Here is a 22,303-nt window from a genome sequence, read left to right as displayed (position 1 = left end):
AGAGCAGCGCACGGAAATGCCGTTTACCTTCCCGCCGGAGCGGTACCTATTTATCTACTTGCACTTTTGACGTGCTTTTGAACTGCTAGGTTGGCAGGAGCAGGGACCGAGGAACGGGAGATCACCCTGTCGCAGGGATTCGACCCGCCAACCTTCTGATCGGCAAGTCCTAGGCTCTGTGGTTTAACCCACAGCACCACCCGCATCCCTCACTAGATATTAGGTCTGATAAATAATTCTTAACGTGCATCCTTGTAAGAAATATATTTTAAAACTTACATGCATGTTACCCATCAAAATGCTGTTCGCTCAGGAAAAATAAGCTTCACACAGACCCAACTTTAAATGCATTTTACTGTTAAAAATAAAATACAAAAACATTTTATACACTGAAAGTACGGGAGCATTTTGCAAGGGCAAGTGTACAGCTGCTACCCAGGGCACAATAGTACCAGACAGTCCAATGGAAGTGATACATTATATTACAATAATACTATGTAGTTGCATATTCACAAGTGATACACTAGGACAGGCATTGGCAAACTCGGCCCTCCAGATGTTTTGGGCCTACAACTCCCATCATCCCTAGCTAACAGGACCAGTGGACAGGGATGATGGGAGTTGTAGTCCCAAAAACATTTGGAGGGCCAAGTTTGCCTATGCCTGCACTAGGATGTCCTTGGGTTCCTCATACATATACAGGATAAGAAATTCACTTGATTCACTTTCCTTTTTGTTGTTACTACACAATCACTGAAGTCGCTACAGCCAAGATTGGCAAGCTCCAAGCTCCCACAATATAGCACCCAGAAATGCAGATCTTGGGGTAACTTTTATATCTACGAAAAGCTGCCCCAACATGATGTGAACATCAGCCCTTAAACTGCTCATCTGATTGATTACACTTGTCCAGACTGAAAGCTCATCCCCACTAGTCTGTGCTGCGAACGCAGGAAATCTGCAAAGGATCGCAAAGAGGGGTCGTGGTGATATAACAGAGACCAAATCCCAAGTATAGAAGGATGGACTACTGAACTCCATCTGCAGTCCAAATAGGAAACTCTTTGAATAGTTGTCTCACTACAGCCAAAGCATTAAACTTTCACACCATTAAACTTTCACACCAGAAACTTTCACACCACTATTGGAAGTGGAAGGGAGAATAAGGAACTTTGGCTGTGATAAGATACTTGAGCACATTGGTTCCCTAGTTTTTTATGCACAGGGCTGCAGTTCAGGAGACGTGGGGCATAAACAATAAAAATTTGACAAGTGTTGGAAATGGCTATTTAACACTAGACAGAAATTTGTTAATCTGCTCTTTTTCTTTTTAACCATAATTGGAAAGTCACCACCTACTTAGGGATGCAATTCATTGTTTAATTCGTCACATGTTTATGTTTTCAAAAGTGCCTCGAACAATTTTTTCACATTTCTCCCAATATTTATGAGCACCTGCATCTAAATTATTTGCATCACCTAATCACTCCATTATTCCACCAGAATCAGTTTTGTCTGACATATTTGCAAATACATTTATAACTGACCATTAAAGGTAGATCTGTAATCCAGGCAATTCTAGCTGTAATTGCTCAGAACAGTTTTACTATCTTGTGCTCCAGCTATGTAACCCTCTTTGTAACAGTGCCGCATTAAAGTGCCATTTAACAACCCAATAAGAAAATGTGCTCACCCCATAAAGAATTGCAGCTTTGCTACTGACTTAGTCAAATGGGCATTTCTCCAAAAACATTTTAAGTTTATTTTAGTTCTAATTAGGACCACAGACTGCCCAGGCACAACTGCCTAAACAGCTTAATTCCACTGAGTTCAATGGTTCTAAGTAATTTTAACTGGAAGTATCCTGGCTTAAAAACAACAGCAGCTGCAACAACAATGGAACTTAATAATATTAAAGAAAAAACCAGGAAGAAAAGTAAAACAGGTAAAAAGAAAAATATTCATGCCCTGCAGAGCCTTCACATGAACTTCCTTAACTACTTATTGTTATATCCACCACTGTTTACCTGGTCAAAAAGGAAAAATTGTACATTCTAATATTTTTATCTCTTCATCTATATTCTATAACCCAAGCAAGACATTTGGTATTTATTGTGAGCCTCTAAGTATATATTCTGTTTTCTGCCAGCACCAACTACTTTATTAACTGCACTGAGGCACATCAAATGTCATGTGCCTTTCTCATCCCTTCTGAATGGGAATAGCTGTGATACCCACACTGAACGTCCCAGCAGCCCTGTTTTAACTTTATCTACTCCTACTTTTACTGGAAATCATTTGTAATGCAAACTGGAAAACAGGGCCAATATGTATCAGCCATGTTAATTTTCCCGATTTCAGAAAATGCTCGCTGTACATTTACATACGTCTTCTCAAGGCAATAATTACGAATACAAATCACTATACTATTCAAGTCGCATTGAAAAGGACTACATCCCAAGCTTTCCATCATCCTCTCGGCTTCAGAGCTTCGAGACTTCATTCCACCAATAGCTGTACACTATCACTCTGCTTCTGCGGTTGCTGCTGGTGATCATATTTCCTTGCTAGAAAAATAAACACATTTGGATATATTAGACTGCAATCCTAAACATATTATTATTATTATTATATTTATTATTAATAATAATAATAATAAATTTTATTTATACCCCGCCCTCCCCAGCCAAGACGGCTCAGGGCGGCTAACAACCAATAATAAAAACAAGCTGATTAAAATACAATTTAAAAAACAAGATTAAAATACAACATTAAAACATTAGGATGCAGCCTCTTCACAGGAGGAGAAAGGAAAAAGAAAGAGAGGGAGGGAATCAAACTGATTCTAAGCCAAAGGCCAGGCGGAACAACTCTGTCTTACAGGCCCTGCGGAAAGAAATCAGATCCCACAGGGCCCTGGTCTCATGAAACAGAGCGTTCCACCAGGCTGGAGCCAGTGTTGAGAAGGCCCTGGCTCTGGTTGAGGCTAATCTGAGTTCCTTAGGGTCCGGGACCTCTAGGGTGTTGCAATTTATGGACCTTAAGGTCCTCCGTGGGGCATACCAGCAGAGGCGGTATTACTAGAAATTAAGCCCTACTGAACTCAGTGGGACTTGCTTCTAAGTAAACATACAGGGAATTGTTAAATTCCTATTGTAAGATTCTGCCCCTCCTAAAAAAAAACAGCAACAACATGTAGTTACTTCAAAACCATTGTTTATCTGTTAGCTAACAAACTAATTCAGCACAATACACATTCAGCAAATTCCAATGCACTCATTTTAGGATAAAAAATTGCCTTCTGTCACGAGTGCAAAATGTCCACATTTAATAGTAATTGTTACCGGCACATCATTTAGCGATTTAAAGTCATAGAAGCAATAGATGCAAGCACATGTCCAACAATGGCAGGCATTGCGAAATCACACCCCAACTTGCTAACGAAGTTTGATACTAAGGTTATACATGGAATGATGTTTTGTTTTTCAGAGGGTTTGCTTAGAAGGAAAAGTGGGGGTGTAATGGGACACTGTCAGTAAGAAAAATCACTGACAAACGATAAACCCATTGTAATTCTGCAAGATTTTGTAAACTGGTTTTACATCCCTAGAATAAAAAATGGGAAGCTTGACAAAAAGGCCAAGAGTAGCCCCCCCAAAAAATATGTCGCTCTAGCTATGGTTTTCCCAGTAGTGATGTATGGAAGTGAGAGCTGGACCATAAAGAAGGCTGATCGCAGAAGGATTGATGCCTTTGAATTATGGTGCTGGAGGAGACTCTGGAGAGTCCCATGGACTGCAAGAAGATCAAACCTATCCATTCTGAAGGAAATCAGCCCTGAGTGCTCACTGGAAGGACAGATCCTGAGTGCTCACTGGAAGGACAGATCCTGAAGCTGAGGCTCAAGAGAAGAGAAGACTCCCTGGAAAAGACCCTGATGTTGGGAAAGATGGAGGGCACAAGGAGAAGGGGACGACAGAGGACGAGATGGTGGGACAGTGTTCTTGAAGCTACCAACATGACTTTGACCAAACTGCGGGAGGCAGTGGAAGACAGAAGTGCCTGGCGTGCTCTGGTCCATGGGGTCACAAAGAGTCGGACATGACTAAACAACAACAACAAAAATTGCAGGGAAACCTGGACACTGGCAACTTCTTGTTTTGTATTCTGTGTCTGGCTTTGAGCAAACTTTTGTGCACATCAGTCTCACAGGTATTCCTTTTGTTTTCATTATACTGAATAGAGAACCTCCTTTGGAGAGTACCTGGACCATGATTTCAAAGGATAAATACTGCCAACCTATATACTAACATCGAACCAAAGCAACACCAAAACAGAGAGGTATCAAGCAGTCTTGGGGTCTGCAGAAGTACAAAAAAAAAAGCATTTTTCTTGCAAAAGCCCAATGAAGCTACTACAGAACACTGAGCCTCTGTTAGGGCAGGGGTGGGGTGGGGTGGCTGGACACATGGAAATCCCATGGAGGAATTATCCTAGAAAAAAGCATGGCTGGCTGGCACCCTGAACAGCACCCTGCAACATTTACTTGCAAGTCCCACTTGTACACCTACTTGTTTCTGATCTAGGCTGGCTGAACATCCATTTACCAGGACATCATAACTCAAATGAACACTACAGTGGTACCTCGGGTTACATACGCTTCAGGTTACATATGCTTCAGGTTACATACGCTTCAAGTTACAGACTCCGCTATCCCAGAAATAGTACCTCGGGTTAAGAACTTTGCTTCAGGATGAGAACAGAAACTGTGCAGCGGCGGTGCAGTGGCAGGAGGCCCCATTAGCTAAAGTGGTGCTTCAGGTTAACAGTTTCTGGTTAAGAACAGACCTCCAGAACGAATTACCGTATTTTTCGCTCTATAGGACGCACTTTTCCCCCTTCAAAAATGAAGGGGAAATGTGTGTGCGTCCTATGGAGCGAAGAAGCCATAGCCCCGCGACCCTCTCCCGGCTGGAGAGGTGATGCGCGGCTATGGCAGGAGCCTCCATAGCCGAGCGTCACCTCTCCAGCTGGGAGAGCGCGCGCGGGGCAAAAGAAGCCCCCCGCGACCCTCTCCCGGCTGGAGATGTGACGTGCGGCAATGGCAGGAGCCTCTATAGCCGCGCGTCACCTCTCCAACCGGGAGAGCGCGCGGGGGGCTAAAGAAGCCGTAGCCCAGCGACCCTCTCCCAGCTGGAGAGGTGACGCGCGACTATGGCAGCAGCCTCTCCGCTGCGCGCCTTTCCGCTTCTCCCCAACCTGCTCTTTGGGGCTGGTGGTGGGCTTCCCCCCGCCAGCCCCAAGGAGCAGGTCGAAAGGAACCTGAAGCCTGGAGAGGAGAGGGGTCGCTGCGCACCCACCCCTCTCCAGGCATCCGAGGTAGCTGCCTGAAGGCGACTGAAGGGCACCTTGTTTTAGAGGGGGGAAAGAAAAGGGGGAAATTCTCCCCCTCTCTGCGCAACGCCTCCTGCCGCTTCGCGGCAGGGGCGCTGGGCAGAGAGGGGGAGATTTTTTTTTCTTGTTTTCCCCCCTCTAAAACAAGGTGCGTCCTATTGTCCGGTGCGTCCAATGGTGCGAAAAATACGGTAAGTTCTTAACCCGAGGTACCACTGTACTCCTCTCATTATCAGTAAATAGGAGGTGAAACATATGAACAGTTGTATGCCCTCTTATGACCACATGGTCATAACAGCCTACTGCCCATCTAGGCACTAATGGGGCAAGATTCACCAGCATAGCTAACCAACTGCAAATCCTGGAACGTCCATTGGGATTTGTGACTCCACTTATTCACAGCTATCCTGCGTCCTGTATACTGACTGAGATTCCACAATACTATAGTTTTGACCATGGGTAGGCAAACTAAGGCCTGGGGGCTGGATCTGGCCCAATCGCCTTCTCAATCTGGCCCGCGGACGGTCCAGGGATCAGCGTGTTTTTACATGAGTAGAATGTGTCCTTTTATTTAAAATGCATCTCTGGGTTATTGTGGGGCCTGCCTGGTGTTTTTACATTCATAGAACGTGTGCTTTTATTTAAAATGCATCTCTGGGCTATTTGTGGGGCATAGGAATTCGTTCATTTCCGCCCCCAAAATATAGTCTGGCCCTCCACAAGGTCTGAGGGACAGTTGACTGGCCCCCTGCTGAAAAAGTCTGCTGACCCCTGGTTTTGATTTTCCCTTTGCACCTCTCTGTATAACATGTAGGAAGAGAGCTGTACCCTCATAAGCTTGGAAACATTTGAAACATCTATCATGAGTTTTGAAATATCCTGAATGTTTATTTCTATTCTGAGTCTCCTTTTGACATATATTCAGTTATGAATTGCAATAAAGAATAGATGCTCTGTATCTTTAGAAGCTCTGTATCTTTAAATATACGACGACGACACCCTATCTGGGTTTCCCCAGCCACTCTGGGTGGCTTCCAGCAAAATATAAAAACATAAAAAAACTTCAAACATAAAAAAATTCCCAATACAGGGCTGCTGCCTTCAGATGTCTTATAAAAGTTGTGTAGTTCTTTATCTCCTTGACATCTGATGGGAGGGTGTTCCACAGGGAGGGTGCCACCACCGGGAAGGCCCCCTACCTGGTTCCCTGCAACTTTTATTATTATTTATTATTATTATTTATTGAATTTATATATCACCCTATACCCGCAGGTGTCAGGGCGGCTCACAGAATTAAATCAGAATATAAAGCCACAAAATATGTAAACTTAAAACAACAATCCACTAACCCCACCCCAAAAAACACATTTTTAAAGGGAACTGCCAGAAGGCCTTCAGAGCTGGATCTCAGTGCCCGGGCTGAATGATGGAGGTGGAGACGCTCCTTCAGGTATACTGGGCTGAGGCCGTTTTACGTCTTTAATTCAACGCTTTGAATTCTGCTCAGAAACGTACTGGGAGTCTACCGACGGAGTATACCTACCGATAGAGTACATCTCTAGCTGCTGCCGTAGACGAATTTTTTTCACACTGTCGTAAAAGTTTGGCTCAGGCGGTACTTCTACAGCAGGAGGTAGCGTAAAAATCCTCATGATCTTCCTTTTATTTCTAAAATTCGAGAGGACAGGCAACATGTAAACAATAAAGTAATAAATAATAAAGGGTCATATCATGTCTCCTCCAGTTGTAAGCGGCAAGATAATCTGCAGAACCATGAAATTTGTGCTTGCTTGGGACATTTATTAGACGACCGTAGCACAAGAATTAGCCTGTTCCTTTAGGCGGCAAGTCTTACCACCACTGCAGGATACCACCACTATCCCCTTCAGAGACTATGTTATTATTATTATTACAGGCTGACCCCACTCTGAACATCACACTTCCTCTTTACTCCACCCCATCCTTCCATGAACTTCACGCCATGATCACAACTGCCTTTTTACACATTATTTGCCTGTGCCATAAAACATCTCCACGGCTTAAAAGAAAAAACCCCTCACAAAATGACTCAAAACAAGTTCGAGAAAAATCCACACACGCCTACTTTGAAAACATGCAAAGCAAAAAAAGGAAACACTCAAGCAGATTCACGCCACCTAGACTTCCCAAGCGCGTGAGTGGCTTCCTTTAGGCAGGCGCCGGAAAGAGCGCAGGGAAGTCTGCACTGGATCTCCAATGGCGGGGAGTTCTGAAGGGCAGACGCCGCCATGCTAAAGTGAGGGGGGGTCCCAAACTTGCGCAGCGGGCGTCTCTGCAGGCGCCCTGCTGGATCTCAAGTGGCAAGGAGTTCCGAAGGACAGGCGCCGCCACACTAAAGGCATCTCTGCAGGCGCCCTGCTGGATCTCAAGTGGCAGGGAGTTTCGAAGGGCGGGCGCCGCCACACTAAAGGCAGGACGGGCATCTCTGCAGGCGCCCCGCTGGATCTCAAGTGGCGGGGAGTCGCAAAGGGCAGGTGCCACCACTCTAAAGGCAGTGGGGGCTTCCCAACATTGCACAGTGGTCGTCTCTGCCGATGCCCTATTGGATCTCAAGTGACAGGGAGTTCCGAAGGGTGGGCGCGTGGGGTGCGTTCCCAACCGTGTGCAGCGGGCGTCTCTGCAGGCGCCCTGCTGGATCTCAAGTGGCGGGGAGTCGCAAAGGGCAGGCACCGCCACGCTAAAGGCGTCTCTGCAGGCGCCCTGCTGGATCTCCAGTGGCGGGGAGTTCCGAAGGGCAGGCGCCGCCACGCTAAAGGCGTCTCTGCAGGCGCCCTGCTGGATCTCAAGTAGCGGGGAGTTCCGAAGGGCAAACGCCGCCACGCTAAAGGCGTCTCTGCAGGCGCCCTGCTGGATCTCAAGTGGCGGGGAGTTCCGAAGGGCTGGTGCCGCCACTCTAAAGGCGGTGGGACATTCCCAGCAGTGCGCCGCGGGCGTCTCTGCAGACGCCCTGCTGGCTCTCCAGCGGCGGGGAGTTCCGAAGGGCAGGCTGCAGTGCCGCCGACCTATATTGGCCCCGACAGAGAGATGGGGGGAGCCCACCTGCGCGCGTACACCAGCAGAGCCAGGCTGGCCAGCACGGCCAGCAGGTAGACGTTGGTGGCCTCGTTCCAAGCCTCGTGCACCGAGTAGTCCATGGGGGCCGCGGCGGCGGCGGCGGCTGCAGCAGCGCCCCCTCCGCCCCCGCTCTCGCCCAGCACCCGCGCCCCGGCCATGGGGGAGAATCCGCGGGGGAGATGCGCCCGCAGCCGGGCAGGGAAACAGGGAGGAAGAGGCCGGCGCCTGATGTCACGTCCTGCGGAAAGAGCCCTGGATTTGCAAAGAAATGCAATTGCAATGCCATTGCGCGCCGCTGCTGGTTTCCGGGTGGCTTTGGATTGAGTTTTGCAAGCGCATTTTTGGCGCACGCAGGGCCGGATTTACGTATAAGCTAAACAACCTATAGCTTAGGGTCCCAGTCTCTTGCCCCCCCCAAAAAAAATATTTTTAAAATTTTATTGAGTTTTGATAATGCAAAAAGTAAAAAGAAAAAAACCCAAATCAATACACCGTAGCTGTCAACGTTTCCCTTTTTTAAGAGCAATTCCCTTATTCCGAATAGGATTCCTCGCAAGAAAAGGGAAAAGTTGACAGCTATGCAATACACACAAAAATAAACCACTATTTACAGACTTCCCATCACCACACCCCGTGACTCCCCTCCACAACTCCTCGACTTCCTCATATGTTATTTTCAATGCTATCGTTGCAATCATTAGGTTTTTTATTTAATCTCTTTAAAACGTGCCTTTCCCACTTCACTCCTTTAGTCTAAGCATATCAGCCTGTTCTTTTTTGAACAGTGTTTATCCATGTATTCTTCAAAACATTTGGGGGCCCCAAAAATTTTTACAGGGGGAAAAAACTCCAGAAGAATACAAAAAAGGGGGGGAAAGGGATGATGGGTTATTAAAATGACATAACTGTCAGTGGGTAGTTCTTATTACTTCCAATATCTTTGGATTAAAATCTTTTCATATGCAAGTAAGCCTCAAGACCTTATTCCGGATATACAGTGGTACCTCAGGTTACATACGCTTCAGGTTACATACGCTTCAAGTTACAGACTCCGCTAACCCAGAAATATTGCTTCAGGTTAAGAACTTTGCTTCAGGATGAGAACAGAAATTGTGCTCCAGCGGCGCAACAGCAGCAGGAGGCCCCATTAGCCAAAGTGGTGCTTCAGGATAAGAACAGTTTCAGGTTAAGAACGGACCTCCGGGATGAATTAAGTACTTAACCTGAGGTACCACTGTATTGTGTTTAAAATTGGGAAGCTCTGATTTATAGAATGGGGATGATAAAGATAACATGTAACCTTAAACATGTAATATGGGAGAATATACAGTGGTGGCCTCCAGCTTCTTCCAAAAACACCCCCAAATGTGGCAAAGGGGTGCAATGCTCCTCACTGCCAGAGAGGCCGAGATTAAATGCTGACCACCAGTCATGGCTCAGCCAGGAGAGCCTGACTCTTAACCTCAGGGTCGTGGGTTGAAGCCCCACTTTGGCTGAAAGATTCCTGCTTTGCAGGGGGCTGGATTGTCCTTGTGGCCCCTCCCAGCTCCACAATCCCGTGATGCTAAAGGAAGAGTTAAGAGCCTAAGTGTAGCACCCTGCTTGTGGTTAACGCTTAGCTGGAATGAAATATTCAACGCAGCAATAGAGAAATTAAAATAATTTATTTGTCAGACAAATAAATGATAGGCACAGTGGTATATGGTTACCAAAGCTCTGCCTGCCCTCCAGCCCTGATGGCCAGCACTTATATTTCCTCAACCCAGCCCCCTTGCTCCTCCTTTGGCTGCCTCTGTCCAATCAGCCTGGTTGAAATTCCTATTGGCTGTTTGCTAGAACCAATCATAAAAGATACACCCATTTCCTATTACCTTTTATGGGAAACAAAAAGCTATATTTCCTTCTATCCATAAATGGCAGACAAGTAGCCATATATCTTACATTTGCCTCGACAAGGCACCTTAATTACCAGATCACCTTTTGCCCCTACATTCCAAAACAAATGGCTAAAACAAATGGCTCATGGTATTAAATTCTATCTAAACAGTGATCTTACTATTTACCAACTCTTAATTAGTGTTTTTGCAGCTTGATTGTATTCTGTAATATGTAGGGTCAGTGTAACCTTTGCTCCCAGCCTGTATTTCCCTTTTACAACTTTGAGAAACCTGTCTCCTGTTACTTGCTATAAATCAGAGGGGCCCTTGTCCAGGAGGATAAACAACTGAAAAAAAGTACTTAGCCAGATGGTTTTCTGCCTGGCATGAAACATTTGCAAATCTTTTAAGCTCATTTTAAAATACAGGCCTTGATCAGATGCCTCAGTGATGCTAAAGGAAGAGTTAAGAGCCTAAGCTTTGCCACAAGCTCCATAGCGGCGGCAGCACCCCTTCTGCTCTGCTTTCGTTGGGACTCCTAAGTGGTGGACATACTATCAAAGGCTCATTGGCATGGATAGCCAAGGCCATCGCTACCAACAACGCTCTTTGGAAAAGAGGACAGTGGATGGGAAAGGCCTCCTTAGAGGACCGCACAGTAAACTGGGTGTACATAGTACAGATAGTCAGAATTGGCCCTTGGATGCACATCTGATTAAACCTGTGGGGCCTGATTCAGCCAAGTGAAAGGAAAGCAGAAGGCTGCTTCTGTGGGGAAAGGGATGGGCAGGGAGACGAAGAGCCCCACCCTCTTCTTCTTCTGCAAGGGGAATAACTAACAATATAGGAGAAAATCACACAGAGTGAATTTTTCACAGCTGCACAGTTGCTGTTGTTATTTGAGTGTATTTATTGAATTATTTAAGGATGCAAATAGGGCACGGATGTAAGGGTTGATGGGTCCAAGTAGGCATGATGGAAGCAACAGTATTTGTTCTTTAAGTGTGTCTGCCACATTTATATGTGAGGAAGCCAGAATCTAGCAGCAATACAACAGAATAAGAAATCTAGCCAATATTGTCTGCATTGCTGACACACATCTAAAGCAGCAGGTAAGTTTTGGCACTTTGAAGTCAGTGGTTTTTATTCAAACAATGTTCCCAGTTGCACCTCAGCTGTGTCATATCTACGGGAAACTGCCAAGAACAGACCCACATCCCGTGTCATTCTGGCCTCCTTCGGGAGAAAGGGTGAAATATAAATTTAATAAATGAAATAATTATAAGTGAGTGTCCGGCTTGGGAACGTTCTTTGGAAGCCCAACATCTGACATGGCTTCCTTCTGAGAGCAGGAAGCTCCTTCAGCCAATCGGAAGCCGTCCCTTGCCCCCCCCCCTTCTAGAACCCACCACTCTCAACCAACTCTCAACTGCCTCCCCCCCAACATTCAGACTCGCTTTAATAGCATAACTCTGCCCCACTACTGTGAACTGAGTTACTGAGTTACACTGCTATGGCTGACCTTCGCAAAGGTAAGAACCTGGAACCCCATAGGATTATAGAATTGTAGAGTTGGGAGGGACCCCAAGGGTCATCTAGACCAACCCCCAGCTAAAGCATCCATGGCAGATGGCCATCCCACCTCTGCTGAAGAACCTCCAAGGAAGGAAAGTCTACTGCCTCCTGAGGGATTTCTTCCCACTGTCAAACAGCTCTTGCTGTCAGAAAGCTTTTCTTGAAGTTGAGTCAGAATCTCCTTATTGTAGCTTGAATCCACGGCTTCAGGTCCTGAGGGCCTCTGGAGCAGGAGAAAACAATCTTTCTCCCTCCTCCCTGTGACAGCCCTTGAGATATTGTCAGGGCTGCATGGTGTGGCTCTCATATCCATGTCCTGAGGGACAGAGAGCAAAACGCTTCTCTGTCCCCTTTCTCCAGCCCAGGCAGAATTGCAAGGGGTCAGTGCATCTGGCTGGTAAGGAGATGGTTGGAGTTTGGAGCCCAGCCGGGGCTGGCTGTGGGCAGGATATTTTCTGTTGTGAATTACCATATTTTTCGCTCTATAGGACACACTTTTTCCCCTTCAAAAATGAAGGGGAAATGTGTGTGCGTCCTATGGAGCGAAGAAGCCATAGCCCCGCGACCCTCTCCCAGCTGGAAATTTGACGCGCGACTATGGCAGCAGCCTCTCCGCTGTGCCTTTCCGCTGCTCCCTGACCTGCTCTTTGGGGCTGGTGGTGGGCTTCCCCTGCCAGCCCCAAAGAGCAGGTCGAAAGGAACCTGAAGCCTGGAGAGGGAGAGGGGTCGGTGCACACTGACCCCTCTCGCTCTCCAGGTTTCCAAGGTAAGCCGCCTGAACGGCACCTTGTTTTAGAGCGGGGAAACAAGAGGGGGAAAGTTCTCCCCCTCTCTGCGCAGCGCCTCCTGCCGCTTCACTGAAGGGGCGCTGGGCAGAGAGGGGGAGAATTTTTTTTCTTGTTCTTCCCCCTCTAAAACAAGGTGTGTCCTATTGTCCGGTGCGTCCTATGGTGCGAAAAATACAGTACTGGTTGGTAACTTCCTCTGTTTTTTTTTTTTTCTTTCTGTCTCACAGGTTCTCAGGCAGGAAGACATCAGCATAAACAAATAGCGCTGGAGATTGTGGTATGTTAATTCCTTGGGGAATCTGTTTCCCACATATTTATTTATTTATATTTCTATACCGCTTTATATTTTTAATAAAAATCTCAAAGCGGTTTACAGCATAATAAATCAATAAAACAATAAAACAATAGCTGGGCAATGTTCCTCCGGCCTCAGGAGGAGCCTCTTCAGTGGGGCTGGCTGGTGGGTCTGGGCCTGGCCCCCTGGCCAGGTGGAAAGGGCCTTGCAGGGAGCGGCCATCACCCTCCCACCTGCCCCCTAGGTCCCTCCGCTGGCTGGCCGCCCCCTGATGTGGCTGGGGGGAGAGAAAATATGGAGGGCGATCTGCCCCAGAAGAAAATCTTTGGGGAGGGTCCCCGGGACCCCTGTCTCCTAGAGTGGATGCCTTTGGCAGGAGAGTAAAATGTCCTTCTTCCTTTGCAGGGCCGTGGTTTGGAAGTGCCAGTCAGGGCTCGGGCCAGGCAGCAGCCCAGCGGTGCCACGTCCAAAACCAACATCAGCAGGTATGTTGTGCCCTTCTGTGGCAGGGGTGGTGCAGTCTGAGGATGGCACGGCTGGTGTGCTGGGCTATTGCCTCATAAGAAAAGGTTTTTAATAGAGGGTGAATGGAAAGGGTGGAGGGTTGGAGGAGAGGCAGAAAGAAGAGCTCATTCGACCGTGGCTAGGGGGCGCGATCTGGACGGTTCTCCAGGGGCGCAAGATCACTCCGCTACGGCTGTGCCTACAGGGCGCCCTTGACATTTGAGAGCCCAAAGTTGGCCCTTGGTTGGGCACAGTTCCAGGTTGAAACCTGTGGAGGCGCCTAGGCAGTCAAAATATCCCTGGGCTCCTTGCAAATCATATCCTGATACGTTTTTTATTTTAGCAACCAACAATAATTAATAGGCAAAACAAACAGTACTTATTCTGATCCGTTGTTGCCTGGCCCATAGGCCTACTCTGCCCATTGAATAATCTGGCTCTGGTGGAGATCAATCCCAGATTTCTCCCTTTCTCCCCCAATCATACTAACTGAGCTTGTTTCTTCCTTAGGCGAGAGGCCGGCCAGAACAAAGGGGGAAAGGCTCCCAGCTCAGGTAAGTGGAAATGCCCACTGAGTGCCCCATATTCTAGGAATGCTTCCTTCCCTTGTCCCCCACCCTCATGCCCCAGACTGGGGCTAGAATGGCAGGGAGCCAGGAGCCTACTCATGTTTTTTTTTCCTTTGCAGTGTGGGAGCCTTTCCCCAACACGTATTTTGTTCTGGCGAAATCCCTGGAGAAGCGTGGCGAACATCAGGTACGAGGGCAGAGGGAATGAAGGGATCTTTGTGGAACATGTTTTGGGAGTCCCACCTGTGGCTTCCATTCTCATGTGATGTCCTTCTTCCTCCACAGGGCCACGCCTCCAGGGATGAGGCTCCAGCGCCGGCTCCCGGAATAAAGAACCAGACATCCCGGCGGTTCCCGGCTGTCGTCCCTCGCGGCGCGTCCCCACTGCCCCTCCTCCGTACGGGCATGGCTCCATCCCGGCCCGGTTTGGCACAGAAGCAGCAGCCAAAGTTTCCTCCCATTAAAACAGCTTCTCAGCTGAGGGAGGAGACTTTGGCTGTTGCTTCTGTGCTAGGCCGGTCGGACGCCCGTACGGTGGAGAAGTGGGGAGCCCTTCTAAGATCAGGTAAGTGGAAATGCCCCTTCCCAGGTCCCCCACCCTCCTGCCCCAGACTGGGACTAGTGTGGCTGGGAGACAGGAGCCTTCTGATGTCTCTGTTTGTTTTGCAGCGAGGGATAAGTACAGCCGTGGAACCGCCGCATTCCTCCGGGAGGGACTGGAGCCCAGACAACGGCCTCTCGCCCCTGAGGTAATGGGACAGAGGGGAGGAGGGGGGCCGTAGGACACACACAAGGAGGGCCTGCAGGATCAGGCCAAGGGGCCATCTGGTCCAGCCTCCTCTTCTCCCAGGGGCCACCCAGATGCTGCTGCGAAAGCAGCCAACAAGATTTGAGCCCAAGAAGCAGTGCTTCAAAGATCCCTTCTTTCTTGCAGGATTTCGATCCTGCACCGCTGTGGCTGCTGCCCAAGCCTCCCCCCAAAAGACCAGGTAAGAGGAAGGGAACCTTTGCACGGGGCGGGGAGAAGGCTGGGGGCCTTCCTACAGGGGTTGCTTCACTACAGCTCCCATTGTCCTTGACGACTGTCCTTTCCCCCCTTCTTTTTTTTATAAAAAAACACAGGTTGAGGCGAATTCCAGAGCGTTTGGATCTCAGCTGAAGGACTGGAAATCTTTATGCAGGAGATCATTTCCAACGCCTCTGATGCACTGGACAAGATCAGCTATGAGAGTCTGACAGATCCCTCAAAGCTGGAAAGTGGCAAAGAGCTGAAGATAGATATCATTCCCAATCCCCATGATCGCACCCTCACCTTGGTGGACACCGGTATTGGCATGACAAAGGCAGACCTTATCAACATTCTGGGCACCATTGCGAAGTCTGGCACCAAAGCCTTCATGGAAGCCTTGCAGGCTGATGCAGACATCTCCATGATTGGACAGCTCGGTGTGGGCTTTTACTCTGCTTACCTTGTGGCTGAGAAGGTTGTGGTTATCACCAAGCACAACGATGATGAACAGTATGCCTGGGAGTCATCTGCAGGCAGCTGCTTCACTGTCAAAACTGACCATGGTGAACCCATTGGCCGTGGTACCAAAGTGATCTTGCACCTGAAGGAAGATCAGACTGAATATCTGGAGGAACGTTGCATCAAGGAAGTGGTGAAGAAGCACTCCCAGTTCATCGGCTACCCTATCACCCTCTATCTGGAGAAGAAGCGTGAGAAGGAAATCAGCGACGATGAGGCGGAAGAGGAAAAAGTGGAGAAGGAGGATGAAGAGGCAGCCCCCAAGGATGAGGAGGAGAAGCCCAAGACTGAAGATGTGGGCTCAGATGAAGAGGAGGAAGGTGGCAAGAGCAAGAAGAAGACCAAGAAGATCAAGGAAAAGTACATCGACCAGGAGGAACTGAACAAGACCAAGCCCATCTGGAACCGAAACCCTGACGACATCACTCAGGAGGAGTATGGCGAGTTCTACAAGAGCTTGACTAATGATTGGGAAGACCATCTGGCTGTTAAGCGCTTCTCTGTGGAGGGGCAGTTGGAATTCCGGGCTTCTCTTCATCCCACGTCGGGCCCCATTGACCTCTTTGAGAACAAGAAGAAAAAGAACAACATCAAGCTCTATGTGAGGCGCGTCTTCATTATGGACAGCTGTGATGAACTCATCCCTGAGTACCTGAACTTCATCCGGGGTGTAGTGGACTCCGAGGATCTGCCCCTGAACATCTCCCATGAGATGCTGCAACAAAGCAAGATTCTCAAAGTGATTCGCAAGAACATCGTCAAGAAATGCCTGGAGCTTTTTGCAGAGCTGGTGGAGGACAAAGAAAACTACAAGAAGTTCTACAAGGCCTTCTCCAAAAATCTCAAGCTGGGGATCCATGAGGACTCTACCAACAGGGAACGCCTGTCAGAACTGTTGCGGTATCACACTTCCCACTCCGGCGACAAGATGAATTCCCTCTCCGAATATGTGTCCCGTATGAAGGAAAACCAGAAAAGCATCTCTTACATCACAGGTGAGAGCAAGGAGCAGGTGGCTAACTCTGCCTTTGTGGAGCAAGTGAGGAAACGTGGTTTTGAGGTGGTGTACATGACAGAGCCCATTGATGAGTAGAGCGTCCAGCAGCTGAAGGAATTTGATGGCAAGACCTTGGTGTCCGTCGCCAAAGAAGGGCTGGAGCTGCCAGAGAATGAGGACAAGAAGAAGAAGATGGAGGAGAGCAAAGCCAAGTTTGAGAACCTTTGCGAACTCATGAAGGAAATCCTGGAGAAGAAAGTTGACAAGGTGATGGTCTCAAACAGGCTGCTCGTCTTGCTCTGCTGTACCTATGGCTGGACCACCAACATGGAAGGTATCATGAAGGCCCAGGCCTTGCGAGACAACTCCACCACCGGCTACATGATGGCCAAGAAGCACCTGGAGATCAATCCTGACCACCCCATTGTAGATACACTGCGTCAGAAGGCCAAGGCAGACAAGAACGACAAGGCCCTCAAGGACCTTGTGTTGCTGCTCTTGGAGACAGCACTGCTTTCCTCTGGCTTCTCCTTGGAGGATCCACAGACTCACTCCAACCGTATCTCTAGGATGATCAAGCTGGGACTCGGGATTGAGGAAGATGAGGTTGCTGCTGAAGAGCCTAGTGCCGCTGTCTCTGAAGATATTCCCCCTCTGGAAGGAGACGAGGATGCCTCACGCATGGAGGAGGTGGACTAAAGAGACCCCCCCCCCCTCTGTCTTGCCCCCATCCATTCCCTGCACCATCGCCTTGCTCAGGAAGACTGGCTCTGGCAGGCCTTCGTCAGCAGTCTCTCACTACCTTCCTGTATAATTGGTAGCCAGTGGGACAAGGGGTCTCCACACCTATCTGATCTGTCTTTCTGCTTGTTCAGAAAAAATGCTGCTTTAGGGGAAAGGGACCGGCCCACTGGATTTAGGTTTTCCCTCCCCCCATGCGGGTTTTATCCTTTTTCTGCTGGGCCACCAAGCATCCATCCTACCATAGCTGAGGTGAACACAGTGAATGTCCTCCCCACTAACAGAGCAGTGAGTTGACTCCTTGCCTCCCTCCCTCACTGCTGCCCTTTGTCCTCAGAGAGCAGCAGGGACTTGTACTCTTGTTGGCTGTTTGTATTTGGTTTTGTTTTACTGGAATTAAAATAACAAAGAATGTGGTTTACCTTGATGAAAACAAGGCACATTAAATGCTTCAATATATTACTTTCGTTCTGTGTTTACTGTCAGTACAAATGTCTTGTAATTGTCGCCTGTGGCTTCTAAAAGCAGGCCCTCCAACATTTCTCCAGTGAGAATAGGGATGTCCCATTCCATAATGATAATTTTACTATTTATACCCTACCCATCTGATTGGGTTGCCCCAGCCACTCTGGGCAGCTTCCTACATATATAAAAACATAATAAAACATTAAACTTTAAAACAAAAACAAAAACCTTCCCTCTACAGGATTTTCTTCAGACAGCTCGGGGGTTGGATAATTCCATACCCTCCAGCATCTCCCCAATGAAAATAGAGACATCCTAAGGAAAAGTGGGGCATTGTGGGATCAAATCAGAAACCGAGACGGCTTCTCCAAATTAGGGATGTTCCTGGAAGATAGGGACACTTGGAGGGTCTGTAAAAGCCATCAGCGTGTAGCAGCAGCCACACCCCAGGAAAGGCTTTGACCAGCCAGCTAAAGCAAGTGAGGGTAACCAATGGTTCTCAAACCCTCAGAGAGTTAATACAGAGACAGGCTCTGGTGGATTGAGCAGAGGAGACCAATTGTGGTTCCAGTGGTCTGCAGGTACTGTACAGGGATGTGAGGGGCAGAGGGGGCTTCTCGGCCTGGCAAGGCAGCCCATCTCAGAGAAGAAAAACCCTGATTTTAAATCTCCACTGCATGCATGTGTGTGTGTTGCATATATGATGGAAATCTTTAAACGGCTCCCAATATTGGTGTCGCCTCAAATCTAGTTTTATTTTTTTAGGGAGACATGTCTCAAATTAGTTCTATGCCTCCTACTGACGCGGGTGGCGCTGTGGTCTAAACCACTGGGACTCTTGGACTCGGAAGGTTGGCGGTTCAAATCCCCGTGACGGGGTGAGCTCCCATTCCTCTGTCCCAGCTCCTGCCAACCTAGCAGTTCAAAAGCACACCAGTGCAAGTAGATAAATGGGTATCACTGTGGTGGGAAGGTAAATGGCATTTCCGTGCGCTTTGGTTTCCGTCACGGTGTCCCGTTGCGCCAGAAGCGGTTTAGTCCTGCTGGCCACATGACCTGGAAAACTCTGTGGACAAAGGCCGGCTCCCTTGGCCTGAAAGCAAGATGAGCACCACAACCCCATAGTTGCCTTTGACTGGACTTAACCATCCAGGGGTCCTTTGCCTTTTTTTCTAATGCCTCCTACTATATCAACTTCCAGTAAAGTTTTCCAGCTTTTGAGGCTCCATCAATTCTTTCCACAGTATGTTCCTCCTATCTCTCAAGAGTGAGGAAGTAATAGAGTTGTGGGGACGTGATCTCTTGTTTCTGGATAGTGGGTGAACAACTCTGGGCATTTGTTGTTTGGAATAAATTACATTGTAGATTAGAGGTAGGAATTAATAAATACGTATTATATGTAATTATGCTTCGTTCATAATAGCATATACTTAAGGGTATTGCTTAATCTACTTTTGGAAAACCGTAAACAAGCAAAATTGTAAACAGCAAATTAAACACTGACTCATGACTTTTCCGCGGTCTTCAACTGGAAAGTTCTCAGGGACAGATTTACAAGAACAATACACTTGCTTCCAATTGCCATACCTGTGTTTCCTTTCCTGAAAAGGGGGGGGGGGTTGAGTTACATGATGCAAGGAAACTATAAATATCAGTTAGGCATAATAATACTTCTTTAAACCACACCAAGGAAACACCATAATGTTGTGGGAACCACTAAACAAAGTTTCCTATTTCTTTCACACACACTGTTTGAAACGGTGAACTGAAAGTTGACTTACTCGAGTAAATTAGAGTAGAATAGGGCTTAATTTTAGCAAGGTTACAGAGATCATTCTGCCAAAAGAACATCGCTGTTCTCAAGGGAGATCCAGGGAGGAAACAAACCTCCCTCGTGGAGTCATATTCCGGAGCCTCTTTTATTCCTTTGGCATTGAGAATGTCTACCTGAGATTAGTTCTTAAGTATAGCAAATGCAATGCAGTATACTAATAGAGTTTAAAATTAAGGATGTGGACCTGTGGGAATTAGAGATATGGCCAAGTAATGTGGCATGTGATAGACTGGTGCAGGAATCGAATAGGGTCCCCCTGGACAACTCTGTCCCTCTGAGGGATTCAGCTAAGGGTTTTTCCACACTTCTGTTTGCCCCATGGTTTCTAGACATGTTTCTAGGCAAGCAGTTTTCTGCTTTTCCCCTTGCCCTCTTCCTTTCTAAGGAGCTCTTTAGCTCTAAACTGGAGCAAACATCCATCTGGAGAAAACCCGAATGGCTATTTGTTCCAAATGAGCACTAAAGAGCTGTGGTTTTTTCCCCCCCAAGGGGGGAAAGCCCTAAGAAGTGTGAGAAAAGTGAAATCTCTGGAAACGAAAAAAGGAATCAAAGCAGTAACAACAAAGAAGTTTCCTAAATTCACTCAGACATTACCGTTCCTGCGGTTGCGCCATCCAAAACAATACATTTCTCACACAGCACATGCTTGTCATATGGAATTTGATGGCACAAAATGCTGTATAACCCAGAAGGTTATACAGATTGTTGGGAGAATGGTACAGCCAGTGCTGGATTTACATATAAGCTAGACAAGCTATAGCTTAGGGTCCCACTCTCTTGGGCCCCCCCCCCAAAGGGGGGGAAACTGGACATGCATTTCCAAAATATAAGATAAATAAAATAAAATAAAATAAAATAAAACCTACATACAGCAACAGCGTTTTGTGTTGTGCCTGTCCATAAATTACCATATAGCATACACAAAAAATAGTGACAATTTGTTGTTGACAAACAACAGCTGGGCATATAAAGGGCCCCATTATCTTCAAGAGCTTAGGGCCTCATCAAACCTAAATCCGGCCCTGGGTACAGCTATTAACCCTGAAATTCTGCCCTAAATCTAAACCTAAATCTAAATCTAAACCTAAACCTAAACCTAAACCTAGTTCCAGCCCTGGGTAGAGCTATTAGCCCTGAAATCCTGCCCTAAATCTAAACCTAAACCTAAATCTAAACCTAAACTTAAACCTAAATCCAGCCCTGGGTACAGGTATTAGCCCTGAACATGGAACCTTCCAGGGGGGAAAGGATTGCTGATTTCTTGCCCTGCTTGTATACTTCCCCAAAGCATTCTCCGCTGGAAAGACGACGTTCTAGACCAGGGATTACTATTGTTATTTGTTGAATTTATATATCGCCCTATACCTGGAGGTCTCAGGGCGGTTCTGTGCTGTCTGGGACTGATCAGAGTATTGATCTGGAGAGTACCACACTGGCTACCCCTACCTCAGTGGACCTTTGATCTGAGGATCAGGGGTCAGCAAACTTTTTCCGCAGGGGGCCGGTCCACTGTCCCTCAGACCCTGTGGGGGGCTAGAATATATTTTGGGGGAAAATGAATGAATTCCTATGCCCCACAAATAACCCAGAGATGCATTTTAAATAAAAGGACACATTATACTCATGTAAAAACATGCTGATTCCTGGACTGTCCGCGGGCCAGATTTAGAAAGCAATTGGGCCGGATCCATAGCTATCAACTTACAGATTTGAAAATAAGGGACCAGCAGCCTCAAAAATAAGGGACCAGCAGCCGAAATAAGGGATTTTGGCTTAGCTTATACAGAAATCCGCCACTGATGGAGCCATGCTGCTTTGGCTGCGACTGACTGTGTTTTGCAGGGGATTGGACTAGATGATCCTAAGGGTCTACCAACTCCGACCAAAGAAGAGTGGCAGACAAAACTGATGAACGACGTCGAGATGGCAAAGCTTACAGGCAGAATTAGAAACCAGGAAGAGGACCTCTTTAATAAAGAATGGGGAAAGTTTATCATTTATATGAAAAGCTATTGTAAAGAGTTACGGTACATACATTGGTAGGATTGACAGAAAACTTTGAACTATGGATGGACAAATGATTTATAAAAATAGAGTTATGAAAGGGATGCAGAGGGGGAAATCACTACATTAAGATGCTGCACTGGTTGGAGGGTATGCTAAGCAGCACGTCGGGGCTGCCGTCGTCTTGGTGCGAGGAGTTCCATCGGCCCTTCCCCGCCCAAGAGAGAGGGAGAGACACTCTCGCCCACGCCGCCCGTCAGCCCGGCATGAGGCGGATGCGGCGGCGGCACGGCCGCTGAAGCACCGCCCTTCTGCGTCCCTCCCCATCCCCTCCTCTTCCTCCTCCCTCAGGCCACCTCCTCAGCCACCACCGCTGCCGCCTCCGGCTTCCCCTGGCAGCACGGCGAAAGTCTCGCAAGAGAGGGGCTGCCTGCCCGCCCACCGCCACCCATCTCCTCACTGAGGGGGAAAAGGGAGAGACGGAGACGCAGCAGCTCGTGCATGCGCTCTCTCGAGGCGGAGGACCCCGAGCCACTGCTTCCCTCCCAAGCTGGGCAAGCATGAAACCCGGCAAATTTAAGGGACATCATCAATAAGGGACAGCAGCGGCACACAGCGCTGGGATAAGGGAGTTTCCCG

The 22,303-nt window shown here is 47.8% G+C and overlaps 1 protein-coding gene and 1 pseudogene across 2 annotated transcripts; one reads left to right on the top strand and one right to left on the bottom strand.

Moving 5' to 3' along the window:
• Window positions 1-336: 336 nt before the first annotated feature.
• SMIM19 (small integral membrane protein 19) lies at window positions 337-8,724 on the bottom strand. Its single transcript, XM_028701747.2, has 3 exons — window positions 8,473-8,724; window positions 6,938-7,062; window positions 337-2,567 (listed from the first exon to the last, which is right to left on the bottom strand). The coding sequence occupies exons 1-3, from the start codon at window positions 8,643-8,645 to the stop codon at window positions 2,500-2,502; spliced, it is 366 nt and encodes a 121-aa protein (XP_028557580.2). The 5' UTR covers window positions 8,646-8,724; the 3' UTR covers window positions 337-2,499.
• A 6,011-nt stretch (window positions 8,725-14,735) lies between these two features.
• On the top strand, window positions 14,736-17,820 carry LOC114581882 (heat shock protein HSP 90-beta pseudogene; annotated as a pseudogene). Its single transcript, XR_013390473.1, has 3 exons — window positions 14,736-14,844; window positions 15,030-15,084; window positions 15,218-17,820. The product of XR_013390473.1 is annotated as a heat shock protein HSP 90-beta pseudogene (transcript).
• Window positions 17,821-22,303: the final 4,483 nt, after the last annotated feature.

Source organism: Podarcis muralis, chromosome 13, assembly GCF_964188315.1.
Source record: "Podarcis muralis chromosome 13, rPodMur119.hap1.1, whole genome shotgun sequence".
Taxonomy (NCBI): domain Eukaryota; kingdom Metazoa; phylum Chordata; class Lepidosauria; order Squamata; family Lacertidae; genus Podarcis; species Podarcis muralis.
This window is presented reverse-complemented; position numbering and strand designations above follow the sequence as displayed.

Coding starts and splice junctions, on each gene's coding strand:
- SMIM19 (XM_028701747.2), bottom strand. CDS start 8,645: ATGGCCGGGGCGCGGGTGCTGGGCGAGAGCGGGGGCGGAGGGGGCGCT. Junction 7,063..8,472: donor CTGCTGGTGTACGCGCGCAG/GTGGGCTCCCCC, acceptor CTCGAATTTTAG/AAATAAAAGGAAGATCATGA. Junction 2,568..6,937: donor GCTAGAGATGTACTCTATCG/GTAGGTATACTC, acceptor TTATTTTTCTAG/CAAGGAAATATGATCACCAG.